Raw genomic sequence first — 17,994 nt, 5'->3', positions numbered from 1 at the left:
AGACCTGGGCACTGGGTGCTGTGGATATTGAGCCAATCTGGGGTATCTCTGCTGTCCTTATTAAGGGGCTCCTGGCAGCATATGGGAGATAGGGTGTCACCTTGCTTTGGTATGCTATGATTTCTTTCGTTATGCTATGATTTTTATGCTTTTGTATAATCTGCCTAAACTGTGTTTCTGTTTAACTCTGTTTGCTTAAGTTTATAATAAAGCTTAACATTTCTTTATCCACTGGTGTGCTTATTGTCTCTGGATCTAAGAAGAACCAATTGCCTGAGCACCTGATCACTGCTTGGACACTTGGCAGAACAAATCTCAACATATCTGGAAGCAACCAAGTTCTAAATTCACTCCTAGGTATTTTCAGGTTTGTCTGAATGCCATGCTTTATGGATTAATGTACTCAACAAAAGGCATTCCTATCTACAGCATCTTCTGTATACAGAAGAACAGAATACGGAACTGTTGTGGAGAAAATAATGATTTCAGTCAGTTAATAAGGAATGGTATAATTATGAGATTATTTTTGTTTCCAGGATGCTCAGCTCCAGCAGCTATAAATTCTTTCCACTCATTTGTGCTAACTCTTTAGCAGTTTTTTTCCCTTCCCCTAAGCCAGGGGTTCCTAAGCTTTTTTGTCATCACACCTCCCTTTAGTGTAACCTTAATGTACACACTCTCCTAAAAATCCGAACACCTAAGTGAACACAAATGAACAATGAAAACAATACAATGAAACTTTGGGAGAGGTGGATTTATTGAAACAATGTAACTAAAAGGTTCTCTCCTCCTCCCCTGGACTCTGTCTGCACCTCCCCAAGGGAGGTACACTTCAGAGCTTGGGAAACCCTGCCCTAGACTCCCACGTGCACACGTAAGCGTTATTTCTGAGATTCCGAAAGACTGCAATTGAATAAAAAGCCATGATTTTCATTACAGAAAAATAATCTTGTGTTTAATGTATTTTTTATTATATAGGCGTAAGAAGGTGTGAAGGCAAAATTGTTGCTTGAAAGCAAAACAAAACTGAAAAAGACTTCTCGGGAGAGCCTGCCTTGGCTGCTGCTTCTCCACAAGCGGATTCCTTTTTCCGATTTATTCCAGACACAGAACATTGTACAGGCGAATAGAACATTCTTACGTTCTTATACAAGCCCACTCAAAAGGAAATCCCGCTGGCCCCCAGAGGAGTCATTCCAAGGTAAATAGGCATACTACTGCAGCCAGGATCAATTTCCGATTGTCAAAACTTGGAATCCCAGGTCGCGGGATCGGAATAAAACACCGCAAATCGGAATCAAGACAGTGCAGAAGTAAAACGGAGAAAACGTAATTCAGCCAATCAAAGAAGCCTCTTGCGTGTTCCTATTCGAATCGTTCTGTCCAATAGAAAACCCCGAGGTCTGAAGCTGCCGTGGACTTTAAGGCCATTTTTGATGGTGGAACAGAACTTTAAATCAAGTCAAATCTAAGAAGTGGGACGCCCTCACTAAATATGGAGAGAATGCAAAACTGGGAGTCACGTGCTGCGGCCCTTCGCTGCCCGAAGCCTGTAACCATAGAAATGCGAACGTTTGCAGAAACATAAGCGCTATTCCGCGCTGAGGGCACATGCGCAGTACTACTTAATAGGCGGGGCCACGACTATATTGGTAGGGTAGCCCCGCCCTCTAGGTTTGTTAACTAACTTCCCGGAGCCGGGAAAGGGGTGTGGTTATATTTTTTCCCTGCCATTGCTGAGGAAGGGGTTACCACCTGGGTCATGATGCAGGGCTTGTCCGCCATCCCCGAGGAGATCAGTAACTTCCTTGCAGGTGAACGTGCCCTGCGCGGCTGGGAGGGAATCGCTGCAAGCGGTGGCGAGGCTAGGGATCGCTTTGTTAGAGGAAGTGTGGTGTGGCTACAGGAGAGTAAGGAAGGAAGAGGGAGGGTAGATCTGACATGAAGTGGAGAAGTGACTTGTGGGGTGGGACTGATTGAAGCTGGCTGATTTTTTGGAAGGGAAGCTGAAGATATAAACTTGAGAAATTTCTTTTCCAAGTGTAATAATAAATAGAAGGGGGCTCCGTAAGAGGGTCATCAAGGAACTTTGCTTAGAGGAGCAGCTGGGACGCGAAGCAGGAGGATGGGCTGATGTCCAGCTTTTCGTTTTTTTAAATCTTTGGATAAGAAAACCCTTCCCCGACTTGGACTAGGGAAGACTTGACAACAGGATTCTTCTGAAAAGCTGCATTTACACACTTGCTCTCCTATTTTGAAGATAACACTCTCCAAGTTTTTACCTTAACTTGAAAAATGAATTTGCATATTCTAAGTGCTGATACTGTAAATGTAAGGAGTTTGGCTAAGAAGAACTTAGAGAGGTACTTTAGTAGCCTCACAATGCTTGGACAAGCCCACCTGGATTCTTTTTTTTTTCTTGTAACAATATCTAAAGTATAGAATTGGGGCTTTGTTTCAGCCAAAAAAAGAGAAGCCTTTGACATTTACATATTTGCTTACATTTTCATACATCTTAAAATAGATTGTTCTGTGTTGTATTTCCTGTGTTGGACATTATACACAGACTGAAAGCCTTCCAGTTTTGTTTTTTTTAATATATTTCCTTTTGTCAGCTATATGCTTTCAAGTGAAGCTAAATCCCCTTTCTATTGGTGATCCCATTTTGTATTTATGCCAGCACTAAATTTCTATCATATGTTTGGCTGAAATTCTCTATGTATGTTTAAGGAAATGCACCCTTCTAAAGTCAGTGGGCTCTTCCTCTAAGTGGACATGTATAGTATTACTCAGTAAATAGCTCAACTCGCCCCCAAAAATCCATTACATTGAAGTTTTTTGCTTTCAAATATATATGGGCCTGTAAACACTTTGTTTAAATATTAATAGATTACATGAATTGTCATAACCAAGAACTAACTACATTAAATATGTCAAATAACCAGTGAATGAGTTGGATGTGTGTGTGCCCACAGCAGTAGTTAGAAATACGGTAGCAACTCAAACATGAACTCTGAAGCTGTAGTTCCATTAAAAAACTATTAAATGCCAAATAAGTCTTGATCAACTACATCTCAGTCAACAGTTATTCTGTAGGTTGAAAGACTGCTTGAATATATTTTTAAAAAAGTGTTTATAGCTCTGGCAAGATGTGACTATGTCAGCTTTTCAAGAATGCCTTCTTAGGTGCCAATAAAAATAAACCTAATTTGCATACTCTGTTACGCCAGATAAACACAAGGGTTACACTGTGCTTCAAAAATTATTCTGAAGAAGTACTTTTGGATCTCAGGCAAACACTGCACCTAGTCATAAAGGCAGCCTGACTTTTTTCAGGCTTCTGAGCCAGCCTGAAACAAATGTTGCTGTTGCTAACAAGTAACTCTTAAAGCAGTGGCACCTTATTTCCAGACATGAAAACATTGGGCTGTTGTAATGAATAGCAGAGAGACATTGTGTTTCTGTGGGATCTGTGGCACTTCTCGTTTTTAATCATTTCTGAAGTGTGCAAGTCTGTTAAGTTCAGCTCCTCTTGTCTACATGGGCATGTCTGTATCTTTTTCTCAGCAACCAGAAGGAAGTGGTTTGCTATTGCCTTTTTCCAGAATATTTTTGATTTTCCAATCTAGCTTACAGTCTTGGAGGTCTCCTATCCAGGAACTAACCATGCCTGACCCTGCTAAGCTTTTTGAGATTAACAGAGGTCAGCCAGGTACTGCTACCTGTTGTGATTGTGACTTGTTTAGTCGTGATTTATTGAATAAACCAAAATTGGCTAAATTCCTACAACAAGCCATCCTATTAACCATGGCCTACAAACTAGAATTTTTGGTTTTGTGCAATAATTCCAAACTAAGCATATTATGTTTTAGTTGGATATGTGAACCCACCCTGTATCAAAAGAGAGCTTGCTCATTTTGATACCATATGGTTGTAATCTATCTACTTGCCAGGGAATAAGTTTAACTTTGTATGTTTGTGTGTATAGTACATATAAAATCACACAGTATGATAGGTCTTAGAGGAGCGGTTGTTTTCATTAACTGCCTAGCTTTTTCTGGGTAGAGTATTACATTTTCTGACTGTTAATTTCAGGCTGAGATAGTTTAAATCAGTGTTTCTCAACCTTGGCAACTTTAAGATGTGTGGACTTCAGCTCCCAGAAATCACCAGCCAGCATGGGAAGTTCTGGGAGTTGAAGTCCACACATCTTAAAATTGCCGAGGTTGAGAAACACTGATCAAAATATACAGATGTATGGACTTTGGCTGCAAAGGACAAAAGGAGCATAGTACTAAAGTCATGGGCACCCCTTCTGGCCTTTCTGTGTATTGCTACTGACTGTGGTCTTATTAATATGACTAACTGGCCAGAGGCGTAAGGAGAAATGAACGAATTAGTTTTTCCTTGATAAATCAGAAGTTAAAAACAAGCTAAAAAATCTTCATAATAAATGATTGAAATCAGCCTTCAGATACAAATGTTTGTTGCCGGAGTAATTTTTGTAGGTCATGCTCTTTCCAAATGGTAGGCCAGTTACAGACCTGTTTTCTCCAGATGTCCCTCTGCCCCCCTGCCCTTGCACATTTATTATCAGTATTGTGCTAGATGTGCATTTATGGAAACTGACTGACGCTGAAAAAATTGAACAGAAAAAGGGTACAAAGGGAAGGGTAAATGAAATCCTAGCAAAAGTTATAGCATAGGATGGGTACCAAAAGCACATTGCTTACACAAAAGCAGTTGGAATGTTGACATTTGAAGACATTGGTTCTATTCATGCATAATGTTCAGCCAAAAGTTTTTAACTCTAGTTTGATGAACACTTGGTATTGATCTGGTTTGCACAAAACTCTAACAGTGGTTCACTCATCACTTTATGCTAAAAGCAAACTGCATTACAGTTTAGCAGTAAGTGTGAATCTGGTTATTCTCTCGTTATAAGGTAAAACGGAATACAGTAGTTGCAATCAAAGAAAAATTAGTCAAGATTTTGGAAAATCTTGGTTTGTCTGGAATATTAGTTCAGGCAACTCAGTTCACCTGTACTATTTAGACCTCTTTCTCCTGATTATCCAATGGAATGAAAGATTACTGTTTTTAGTCTAGAAGACTGGTGACACTTCCAAGAGGGTGTTCCAGGCAACAGAATGATTACTGCTACTATTTCCTTTTGCAAAACTGCTCCAAATGCTTTCAGTGAGCCCCACCAGTAGTCCCCATATAAAATGACAGTATTTGAGAATGCCATAGTTGGTCTAAATGGATCTTACTTAAGTGTTTTTAAGATAGCTGTGCATGCTCTGAACATAATTTGGAAAAAATATTTTGGACCTTGTGTAAGTACGTCTTTTCCATGTGTGTGAAAAAGTGTGCCACTGCTTTAATTAACTGAATAATCACAATAGCACATCTTTAATGCAACTCTTAAAGCAGTGGCATCTTTGCATGCTCATGCAGAAGCCTATCTGATAAATGACATGCATGCTTTAATGAAGAGCAGAAAAGTTCTTTATCTGTGTGAGGTCTGAAGCTCTTCTTTTGAATTATTTGTGTAGAAACATTTGGTGTTTACAAGAATTTCTTGAAATGTAATATACAAGTTCTGAGACATTAGCTAACGGTAAGCATTCTCAGGTTCTCCTGTTTTCCATGCAAACTCATCCTTAACTCTTTATTTAGGAGTTAATTCTTAATTTAACTTTCATGACTGTGCGTCATGAATATAGATTATCTATTTGAGCCCATAAAACTGTTTAGCTGCCAGGATGAAAAGAATAGTAGTCACTCTCCTTTATTTCCCTTGACTATGCTCCATTAATGCAAGCTATCCAGGATAGAATTTGATATTTTCTACATTTAGTTTTCAGACATAAAGATCTTACTTTTTATAGTGTTTCGTTTCCAGTCTGAACATTACTGAAATGAATGTTCATTAAAAAAGAATTCTGGATAACTGAGTAAGACATAATCATTATGTGAATATCATTTAAGCTGATTACCTTTGCAATTACTATCTCTCAAAGAGTATTGAAATGAGAAGAGATACATTGAAGTTAAAGAAGTGAAAGGGGATCCACTGACATTTTTGAAATGGCCTGTAATATTAGAAACAGAGTCTCTGTTTTTTTCTATAAGGCTGAGAGTGAGTGCCATATCAGGAATTTAAAAAAAAGGGATATACTATTTTTATACACTTGCTGCTCTTTTGGTTTCTTTTTAAATTAATATTGAGCCTAGCTGTCTTGTGTTTTTGTTGGTTTTTCATTCAGTCATTCAGAGACTTTGGAATGAAAGGAAGTAAATGGTATTTTTGTTGCTTAAAACGCAACATGACTCATCCTAACATCTTGGGAAAAAGTACTTAGTTCTTCTTCAATCCCATTTTGTCCTTCCTTCCTTCCTTCCTTCCTTCCTTCCTTCCTTCCTTCCTTCCTTCCTTCCTTCCTTCCTTCCTTCCATCCATCTCCCAATCCTTTTCAGTAGGCTTGAGGTATGGGTGCATTGAGGTAGAGGAGGGTCATTAAGAGTCAGTTTCTGCTGATGAAATAGAAGAATGACACTGTTGGATCCAAGCCAAAATATACACACCTGTGTTAGACCAAACTGTTAAGTAACTCTGTCAACCGAAAACCACAATTATGTAGTAAATTCCACAGAGTTTATTCCTAGTTATTTGGTTCTCTGTTTTGAGAGGAAACTTATATAAAGAAGGAATTTTTAGAAACTTTTATTTATGTTTGGAAATTTATCTTTTTGTTGCCTAGGCATCAGTGCTCCCATTCATCAATATTTTGTTAATGTATTTATAGTATCTTAGTATCTTAAGATTATGCATTGCAGATTTTCTATCTGATCTTTTATGTAAAACTTAATACTTGGCTGTTTCCACTCATATTCCATTGGGCTGTGACAATCTCTGTTCATGAAAATGGTTGAAATATAAGTCCTCTGTGCTAACTCACAAATTAGGCATTAGCCCAACCATGCAGTGAATGTGGTTGTTTATAACAACTGGCCTGTCTAATTTCAGCCTGCCATTAAGTGAATAATTGCCTCATTATGGGCAGAAAATCTATTCTTCAGTCAACTGAACAACTAGATTGCATAGCTAGTTCTGATGCGAATTGAACTTTGTAAGATAAGAAAAGCAGTCCTGGGTGAGACCAAAAGGATAGTCCAGCATCCTATCTGTAACATGACCAGGCATATGCTTTTAGAGAACAAATAGGCCAGCTCCTCCTCATCATTTGCTCTCCAAAACCTGATGTTCATAATATAGTATATGGTCTATAAATATAAAATGTTTTACTGACTATTTATGGGCAAGGTAAGGTAAAGGTAAAGGTTTCCCTTGACGTAAAGTCCAGTCGTGTCCGACTCTAGGGGGCGGTGCTCATCTCCGTTTCTAAGCCTTGGAGCCGGCGTTGTCATAGACACTTCCGGGTCATGTGGCCAGCATGACGACTCGGAACGCCGTTACCTTCCCGCCGAAGCGGTACCTATTGATCTATTCACATTTGCATGTTTTCGAACTGCTAGGTGAGCAGGAGCTGGGACGAGCAACGGGAGCTCACCCCGCCTCGCGGTTTCGAACCGCCGACCTTCCGATCGACAGCTCAGCGGTTTAACCCGCAGCGCCACCGCGTCCCTACTATTTATGGGCAAACCTGCTACTAAACCAAACTTTACTTTGCTTAGCTTAAAACACACATACACAAACATGAACATCTGAACCAATGACTGAGTTCATACATCAAAGTCATAGTATGGTTTCTTTGGTTAAGCATGTTGCATGAATGCACTTATAGGGATTGGTAAACGATGGCTCAGCATGATGTGTGAACAGCCAACTCTGTATTTAACTAACTGTAGTTAGAAATAACCATGGCTTAATGCAATGGCCATGGAATCCAGCCAATGGTTTCTCCAAGTTGCATTATAGAGAATTTCCTTTTAATAGTACATCCTTCTACATTCAGAGTTGACCACTGGGATTAAATCCAGATTAAAATAATCTGTATCAAGGTAAAGATCTGCATCAGAAGGACATCAGAGGAAATATAAAAATGGAAGCGGTGAGATATGTTTATATGACTTTATTGCTGTGTTTTAGTGATAGTTTTATACTGAAACTTACTTGTTCTCTTCATTTTATCATAGATATTATGTTGTTCTAGCATACATCAATGTTTCTCAACCTTGGCAGCTTGAAGATGTGTGTACTTCAACTCCCAGAATTCCCCAGCCAGCAAGACTTCTGGGAGTTGAAGTCCACACATCTTCAAGCTGCCAAGGTTGAGAAACACTGGCATACATATTATATTAGCAGTTCTTCTGTCCACAAAGTGATTCTGTGGCTATCTTTGAGATTTACTGACCATTCAGTGTTCAGCTTTTACACACAGGCTTCCAGGATGGATCAGCATCAGCATGGACAAAGAAATCATAAGCTGGCAGTCACTTTTAAAAACGGGCTTCTGTTAATAAAAGTGCCAAATGAAGTTTGATTCTGTGACAATCATATATATGTTGAAGCAGTTTATTGTCTTCTAGTTTTTATTCTTCAAGTGATGGGGGGCATGTATATTTTACACATTTTGACAGTTTATAAAAACTTGTTAGGTTTTTGTTCATTTAATGATGGCAAATGTCAAAACAGCATTTGCTGTGCTAAGCATAAGCAGAGCACTGAACAAATCTATTCAATTTACAGTTTGAAATATCTTTCAATTATATTATGCCTGGAACTGATAAAGTAACTCCATTAGATAGTTTGGCTATTATTGCTTTATGAAAAAAGCTATAATAGAGGTATTTATCTTCTGAAAATTAGCATTTCTTCTTTGACTCATCTCTCTCCCTTTATTCTTTCATGATTTAGATGTTGACACATTTATATCAGATATCCTAAAAGGTGAAAATTTATCTAAAAGAGCAAAGGAAAAGAGGGATGCTCTGGTTAAGAAGATAAAAGACATCAGGTCCAAGTAAGTAATTAGGTATATACGAATTACATTTCGTGTAGAAAGTGAATAAGTTTGCAACAAATCTGTGGAATAGGCTGTCATTATTATTTCCCCTTTATTGATAAGAAAACAAGCTGAAAATGGATAACACTCAAAGTCATTTGAATAAATAAAGGCTCCAATTTAGCATCAATTATTATTTATTTAATCAGTTTTATATACCATCATATTCCATTTAGTATTCCAAACAAAGGAGACATGGGAAGCTGAAGCTCCTGTCATCACCCTGCTCTTCTGGAATAGCCAGAAGGAGGAATATAGCTCCAGGTGGTCCTTGCATAACGTCCATTCGTTCAGTGACTGTTCGAAGTTACAGTGGCACTGAATGAAGGGACTTATGACCAGTCCTCAAAGTTCCGGCTGTTGTAGTGGCCCTGTGGTCACGTGAACAAAATTCGGGCGCTTGGCAACCAGCTTGCATTTATGACCGATTGCAGTATCCGACAGTCATGTCATCGCCATTTGCGACCTTCCCTGCCAGCTTCTCACAAACAAAGTCAATAAGGAAGCCGGCAGGGAAGGTCAAAGTTGCTCGGGTAAGTCGCTTGCACCCCCTGCTTTCTTCTCTTGCTCGCATGCACTGCACCCTCCTTCCCCCCTTTGCTCACATGCACTGTGCCTTCCTTCGTCCCTTCGTTTTCACGTTCTCCCTCCTTACCCTATTCCCCTACATGCACCATGACCTCCTTCCCTCTTCGCTTGCACACACTACATCCCCTTCCCTCCCTTTGCTTACATCCGCCATGATCTCTTTCCCCCTTTGCTCGCACCACGCCCCTTTCCCCCCTTTGCTTGCATGCACTGCACCCTCCTTCCCCCCGCCCTTCCTGAACTTGCACTGCTCTGCAGCAGCCCCCACCCCCAACTCATGCATGGCCTGCACCAGGCCTCCCAGGGCCTCCCCCACCCCCATGTGGCACCCCTGCACTCCTTACCTGGGACTCCAACTGCTTCCTGCTTAACGATCTGCGCTGAGTTACGACAGCAATAGGGACTGCCTGGATTGCCATTGCTAAGCGATGCAGTCACGTGATGTCGCGCTTTACGACTGCATTGTTTGGCAATGGCAACCCTGGTCCCAATTGCTGTTGTAAGTTGAGGACTGCCTGTACTTCTATTCATTTCTAGTTAGTCACTGCTTACCTTTTCATCTAAAGTTAAAAAAAAAACCTGATGTTTTTTGGGGTTGACTTGTTTCAAAATCAAGATAGTTTAGTATATTTGTATAGATGGGAAATTGTGGCTAATCTAAAACAGAAGCAAATGCTTCCAGAACTAGAAGCAGAGGGATCTACTTCATTGGGTGATATTTTGTTAAGGCCAAGGGTAGGTAACCTTTCTGGTGTTCAGGGCCATGCTGGGGACCCCTGGTGGTGGCTAAAGTAAGGAGTGGATGGAAACAGAGTGGGTGGGGACATTCATCCCTTCTCCAACATCTCCTTTTTTCTGTCTTCGATTCCACTTTTCACTCTCCCAAGCAGTAGACTATGGAGAAGGGAAACATAACTCTTACTAGAAGTCTGAACTGATCTCATACACAGGGTTTTGACAGAGTCTGAGGACATGTAGAAGTAGGTCAAGCCTTGCAACTTCTTTGATTTAGCATTCTAATGCTTTTGGTCAATATTTAAATTAGTTCTACTGATCTTGCTTGGACCACCTTTGGTTTAGTTTATTGATTGACTGCACATTTGTTTTCGACTTAGGCCCTTTCTCAAATTTTCAGCTGAAAGGAAATCATAATTGGTGCTGGAGAATGCTTACTTGCTTCTGTTATTATTGTACGTATGCATTCCAGACTTATAAGTATGTGTTGCAGACTCGTAAAAATGTAATTGGTTGTAAGATGTGCAATCTTTTGCCCCTTTTCTTACTTCTGTGCCAGTGTCATTTTGTGAACATGTAAAGTTAACTTTTAAAATTTTGTTGCTAACTATATACTTCCTATCTCCCTTCTCAGAATGCTTTAAAAAGCAGTTTTTTTGAAAAAAAATGGGTGGAATGAAAAATATAGTCTTTTCCTCTTCCAATTAAACATGGACAATTGGTGTAATGTCTAAAAAACTCATTAAGAAATGTTTACAGAGGTCATGCAAAAATGTTCAGCAATTATCTAGTGATACAATTAATAATGAATTTAGAAGCTATGTCTATGGAAGCTACTTGCACAAAAGAAAGGACTTTAATTCTTTCTGTCCATTTTCCATATGAGTATATGATGGAGTGTCTAGCAGGCTCTGGAAACACGGGGAGGAAACAAGACCATTGCAAAAGACACATCTCAGCTCTTTGAAGATGAGGAAGTATGAGAAAAAGACTCAAGAATAATTCTGCTAGTATAAGTTGACCTGGAAAATTGCTTGAGCAGGCTTTCAAGATTCTGTTACATTACCCTGTTAACAATAAGGATCTTTCCAGAAATTTGGGAAGTTCTTGTGTCCTGAGTTTGCTAGCCTTGCAGGGCTTGACAGGCTGATTGGAGCATTACATTTCTGCCCATTGGCTTTTTTTTTTTTCTGTTTTGCTTGGAGTTCATGGGTGAATTGGCCGCAGTTGTCCTGGCAGTTTGTGAATGGTTCATGAGTTTCGTTGGAATAAAGTGATGCAATGGTGGCCTACACTAGATGTCAGAAAGCTAACTTCAGACATTCTTAACACTGCAGGTTTCTAAAGGAGTAATCAAAGAGCAATGTTCTGTAATTCAGTCCAGAAGCATGTTTCCAGAAGCATTCAGTATACCTGGAATTGTTGAAATGGTGCTTTCCTCCTCAGAAATTAGAAATGCTGAAACTCTTGCTAGATCCATTCTAGGGTGGCTATCCACCTAATCAGAGAAATCTTAGCATGAGCCATTATTTCTTGCAAAGTGAGGCATTGCAAAAGAACAGAGTGATATTTCTCTGGACTTTATACTTCAGAAAGAAACTTGCTGTGTGCTGAAAACCTTTATGTCTTGCTGTTCTTGTGAGATATGGTTCATCCATGTCAAACTTGCTTACAGTATTATATCTGTGTGACCGTGGTTGCAGTTGTGATAGTCTGGAGAAGTGACAAAACAGATAGGCAATATGTAGAGGTTGCTGCCGTGATGGATATGATTTGTCACTGATAGTTGGGCTTTTTGCCAGAAAAAACTTCCTTACCCATCAAGAAAAGTGCTTACATTGGATAATTTGCAACTACCACTATATCATTTAGCACTGATAAAACAAGTCCTAATTGCTTATTCTGTGAGGAGTTTTAAGGCCAGAGCCAGTCTTGAGAAATAACAAACAAAATAACAAAATGCACCAAATAATACTAGAATAGTTATGTGTTTGGTGATGTTGCTTGCTTATGGTAATGACAGGATCAGGTTCTTGCCCAGAGATGCTTTAGCACAGTGTTTCTCAACCTTGGGAACTTGAAGACGTGGGGACTCCAACTCCCAGAATTCCCCAGCTGGCTGGGGAATTCTGGGAGTTGGAGTCCCCACGTCTTCAAGTTGCCAAGGTTGAGAAACACTGCTTTAGCACAATGAAAGTGTTAGCCTTTGCTCTTCTATCTGGGTTGTATGTATGGACACTGTTCATGGCTTTTATTTATTTAGTTAATTAATTTATAAGCTGCTGCAATGGAATGAGCATCTCTAGGCCCGTATAATATATTAAAACAAGAAAACAGGTAGGAAAACAGTAATAAAAAACAATATACTTGTTATTATCATTATCATTATAATATCAGGGCAGGAAACACTGAACGCCAGGAAATAATATCCCCCTATCAATGCAGGGTCACGGGTCGTGCTGAGTTAGGAATGGTTCTGGCTATTTTGGGCTTCCTTGTCTATCTTACATTGTATTCAGCAACATTCTTACAGGTGTATCTTTGTGTTGTCCTACAGGATACAGTTGTCAGATTTTAACTTAATTGCTTTCTTTGTTTTTGGGCTTATCAAAAGCATTACCTAATCTTTCCTATCCATAGTGTGCATTTTTCAGAGTTGTAATGAAAAGACTTTTCTGTTTTCCATGTTAATATATTGATATTTCCAGTTGGAGCTTAGGGGCATCCTAATATAATAGAGTCATTATGTGTTCATTACAAATGTGCAACTATTAACCACATGAAAGGCATCTTCGAAACTTAGATGGATTTCTGTGGTAGTGTTACTCAAAGTGCCTTCCAGTGGTTAGTTGAGGGTTATCTTTTTTGTTAACTTGAAAAAATATGCAGTGTCCTTAAGTCTTGCAAACACTTACCGTATTCTCTTTTCCCACCCCCTCTTCCTTTCCTGCAGCTACCCACAAGAATTTCCTGAAAGAGGTAAGAGTATGCGTTTTCATTTGCATGTGGCTTAAATATTTTTTTATTATTGCTGAGCTTCCAAACTGATCTTAAGTGCATTCAGTCACCTCCTGAAAATTCAAACTGGGCACATACAGCGTGGCTGAGTATGCTGGCTCCCCCTGCTGGAGGAAAAAATGGAAAGCTTTCCATTTCCTTTTTTAAAAAATATATCTTTTGCTGCTTTCATAAAACAAAAAGGCATGCTATCCAAGAACTAAAACTTGGGAGGAAAAAAAGCACTGCAAATGAAATCACTGGCTATTGGCATTGACAGTGGCTTAAAAACGCTTTCTAATGTGAATTCTAAATTAAATGAAAGTGTTTAAAATATTCTTCACTTTGCTTGCTATGATGCTGCACTTACTGCTGTCTTGGAAAGGAAAATTCAAAGGAGTCTCGTATAACAACTGATTACTCTTTTGCTGGTCAAATGCAGTAGAATCCTTAAGTCACGAAACTGCCCCTTTTACGGAGATATTAGAAGCAGGGATGTTGTACTTCTATCAGTGGACTTTCCAGGACATATAGCTGCTTTCAAGATCAAAGTCAAATTTTGCCCCAGCAAAAGATGGGAAAAGTTCCCGGATGGGAATTTTAGTTTCATCCTTTTATCTTAAAATTATGTTTTATCTGGAAGATGTATTTTTCCTTTTTCCTCATCTCATGTATTTTTGGGCCTATGACTAAGTTGAAAAAACAGACTAAATGGAAGAGTCAGCATAATATGTATATGTCCAAAATATAAATGAGCTAAGTATAATAGCTCAAATAGCAGAAGAACTGTAGCAAATACCATGAATATTTTTCCCCCAGAAAAGCTTGCTAACAGCTTGGTATCTGCGTTTGCAGACATTGTGCTTTTATTTTCATAGTTTAGAGTTTCAGAACAATAACTGAAATAATGGGAAGCCAAAATGTGGTTTGCATGTTATCTTCTAATGGATTTATTGAAACAGACCTTATAATCTAATTAAAAATAGCCTGATACAGTGGCCTGTTTTGAAGCTGAACCTGAAATGGCCCTTATTTTCATGATGCTAATTCATGAGGTCATGACCTGCAGCCTGTGAATGCTGGTATAAGGGTCACAGCATGAGGTCAAGCCAGCATCTGTGGAACTACAGTAGGTTCGCCCCCTCCTACCAGTAGGGTAAAAGCCAGAGAGAGTAACATTTATTTATTTCATTTTATGTCAAAGTTTATGGGCCTGCCTTCAAAGAGGATATTTTCAGGATGGCTTACAAATAAAGTTCAGCTGCCAGTGATGTTAGCATGTAGCAGCCCATCTCTCAAAAAACAAGTCTGCTCAATTGTTTTTGGCATTCATGTGTTCACTTTCAAAATTACCTCCAGTTCATGGTGTGGAGTGTTTCTAGAACTGCATTGACAGTTGGATTTAGATGCAAAAGGAGAAAAGCTTCCTAATTTTCTTACGTAATAAAATTCGGATTTTAAATTTTTCAGGTAGTGATTAAAAAATAAAGGTTAATTAACATTTGTCTAAAGCCATTCCACAAATAGATCCCAAACGAAGGAGAATTCCCATATACAGGAGTCAGATTGCCCTATACAGGTAGGCTAGGGAGGTGCTGGTAACAAAATTTTTTTTACAAATATTTTTGACTGCCAGGAACCATGAGGGCATGACAATAAGATGGTATCACTAGAGGCAATAGAGTTAGACTTAGGGGTGTGCAAAATGGTTTGAACTCAGAACATGTCCCAACTTTGCTGGAAAGTATCCTGATATGGTTTTGACCAGAAGGAAATGTTTCAAGCTTACATTTTCCTACCCTGACTTTGAAATAAACTTTTTGAACTCAGAATGGGGACATTTTGAGCTTGGAATACTTCTGTTAAATATAGAACAGATTTCATTTTCAGCATTTCACGCTCAAAACATTTCAAAGTTGAAATATTTTGAAGACCCCTCGTTTGAATCCCTCCCACTTTTTTAAAGTGTTTGTGGTTGGAATTTTTTCTGTTTTTTTAAGCAAAATAAAGACTTAGATATCAGTTTTTCCTTTCTTCTTTTTTTTAAAGGACATTGGGCTTCTCTTTTTCAGTAGTTTGCTGCGATAGTGTGATCATGGGAATGGGAAGGACCCTGACTTTCATGCTCGCATCTCATTGAATTGGAGAAAGGGTAGTATTAAAAAGACTGCCTGGTTATATATACTTAAGCATCAGATTGGCTTTCTGATATGCTATAACACCTCAAAGTACATCTACATAAAAGCATTCCTTCAAGCATGGATCTAACAATTTTGATTCTAAACAGATAGTTTAATTAACCGCCCAGAGTCCCTCCTTTGTGGGGAGATGGGCGGTGATAAATTTGATAAAATAAAATAAAATAAATAATAAAATAGGTGGGCTTATTCATAAAACCTTGTGCATGCATATCCTTATTGTTTCCTGTGAGAAAGCTGTTAAGCCTATGGAAGTTGGAGATGTTCCTGACATACTGAAAGGAATACATCATTTATATACCGGGAGTGCATGAATTCATTGCAGCACACGATTGTATTGTCATCCTGTTTCCTGTATCTATTACTCTTGCTGCTAGTATGCAAGTCAGGTGCTTTGCCACTTATGTGTCCTGTGCATCATTCTTTGTAGTTGTGTGCTTGGATATTTTAGACTCTGGGTCCTCAGTATGGTTTTCAAGGACAATGGTGTACCTACTAACACATTATTTGGTGCCCACCAAGTATCTTGCCCCACTTAATTTAAGGTTTTTTTCCCCCCCCTTAATAAAAAAATGAATCTAGTATTTATGCTGCAGATTCAAGCCTGTAGAACCTGTACTTCTCCAGATAAATCTCAGAGGGATTTTTTTGAGTATAAGATGGTGGGCGGCAACCAGCAGTGCTTTATTTATATTCTACTAGATGGATGTTTTGTGACTGGCTACACCCACCATGGGAACAGTTTTGTGAGGGTGTCTGCAACATGCTTTCAAAACTCCTGTCTTAAAACCTAAGCCAGGTAATACTCAAGTTTGTTTTGTTGACCATAGTTAAATATGCTAAAGGTACTTGATACTCTGTGTGTGTGTATGTGTGTGTGTGTATATATATATGCACACATGCACACACACACACACTTACAACCATGCCTATAGTTGCCTGTGTGTGTGTGTGTATTCTAGAAGGATGAAATCTAACCCCCGTCTGCTACTGCTCCAATAAAATTCATGGCTTTCTGCTCTGTAGCCATTTGGAGGCTGTTAACTTGCCCCCTGCATGTCCTCTAGTTTGGCCTGAAGATTTTCTTGCTCGTTAGACATATGTTCACTTATATTTAACCTTGTGGGTTTTTAAAAAACTTTTCATGTTGAAGAGTATATCTTATTTTCAACTTGTTGCTTTGGAAACTGCTTTGTGTTAAAATCCTTTTAAAATGGTCTGTAGGAAAGCTTAAGTCCTCTGATAGCAGTAAATCTTCTGTGATATAGAAATGCACAGCAGTGAAGTTGGTAGGTTTAAGACTGTCTTACTTTCTCTTTATTAGCTTTGTAAACTTCCCTCAACATTTAGCCTTCAACACTTGAAAATTCAGGAAATGACATAAGTGAATGTTTCAGATGGGTTCACCCTTGGCTCCTCCATACCCTAATATAATCATTGATATTTTAGATTTGTATAGTTAAAATCTGTGCTTAAATTTCCTCATCCTGCTATGAACTCTCAATCTTAACTTCAGTATTGTTAACTTGGTGCCTCCAGATGAATTAGACTACAGGTCCCAGAATCTCTGCCTCATGTTAGTCTAAACCAGTGTTTCACAACCTTAGCAACTTTAAGTTGTGTGGACTTCAACTCAGAGAAGTTGAAGTCCCCATATCTTAACGTTGCTGAGGGTGAGAACCATTGGTCTAAACTGTCTGGCAGACTATTATTATTATTATTATACCTAGATTCTCTCTCCAGGTTAGCTTATGTGAAAGTTGCTTGTTGGTGAAGTAGATGCAATGTCCTTTATATTATGGAGAAAAGCACAGGGTTTGTTTGTTTGTTTTACTTTAGGGCTTCATTTGACTCTTGAATGGTATATGGGCCACACTCCGAATAGTAGGCAGGACCAAGAGACAGAATTGGACCAGATGGGCCAAAACTCCAATTGGATTTAATTGAATTAGAATTAAATTAAATATAGTTACCTAGTTACTCACATGTGTTTAATATGCTCCCTTCTGTTGTATTAAAATTATAAGAAGCAAGTTTTGGGAGAGCTTTATGGCCACTCTCTGGACTTGGGAGGCTGTAGACAATCTAAGGCCCTAGGTTCTGTTTTCCTAATCTACTCAGTAATAGCCTTCCATTGCCATCTAATTGCCATCGTCCACAGCCAGCCTCAAAAGTAGATAAAAGGCACACGAGTGGAAAAGGGAGACAGAGAGATAGAGGGCGAGAGGGAGAGGGAGAGAAAACACGAACATATATATATATATATATATATATATTAAAATGTTCACTTCAGGACTGTCCTCCAGTATAAACACATTTTCTTCTTAACTGCTTTTGCACTGATCATTTCTTATGTTTGCCTATCTAGTTCTGACTCCAGGTATAAATTCAAAGTATGCTAAGAGGAGCAAACTTGTGAAAAACAGTAGTTTAAATGTGCAACA

The 17,994-nt window shown here is 38.9% G+C and overlaps 1 protein-coding gene across 2 annotated transcripts in view; it reads left to right on the top strand.

Moving 5' to 3' along the window:
- The first annotated feature begins 1,664 nt into the window (after positions 1-1,664).
- Positions 1,665-17,994, top strand: part of SKAP2 (src kinase associated phosphoprotein 2) — a 118,885-nt gene continuing 102,555 nt past the window's right edge. For both annotated transcript variants that reach the window (XM_063303795.1, XM_063303794.1), the window contains exons 1-3: positions 1,665-1,814; positions 8,885-8,990; positions 13,309-13,334. In XM_063303795.1, the coding sequence (XP_063159865.1) occupies positions 1,763-1,814; positions 8,885-8,990; positions 13,309-13,334 (184 nt within the window). In that variant the 5' untranslated portion in view covers positions 1,665-1,762. The remainder of the gene's footprint in view (positions 1,815-8,884; positions 8,991-13,308; positions 13,335-17,994) is intronic.

The sequence above is a fragment of the Candoia aspera genome, chromosome 4, assembly GCF_035149785.1.
Source record: "Candoia aspera isolate rCanAsp1 chromosome 4, rCanAsp1.hap2, whole genome shotgun sequence".
Taxonomy (NCBI): Eukaryota; Metazoa; Chordata; class Lepidosauria; order Squamata; family Boidae; genus Candoia; species Candoia aspera.
Note: the sequence above shows the minus strand (reverse complement) of the source record. Positions and strands in the feature narration are given on the sequence as shown.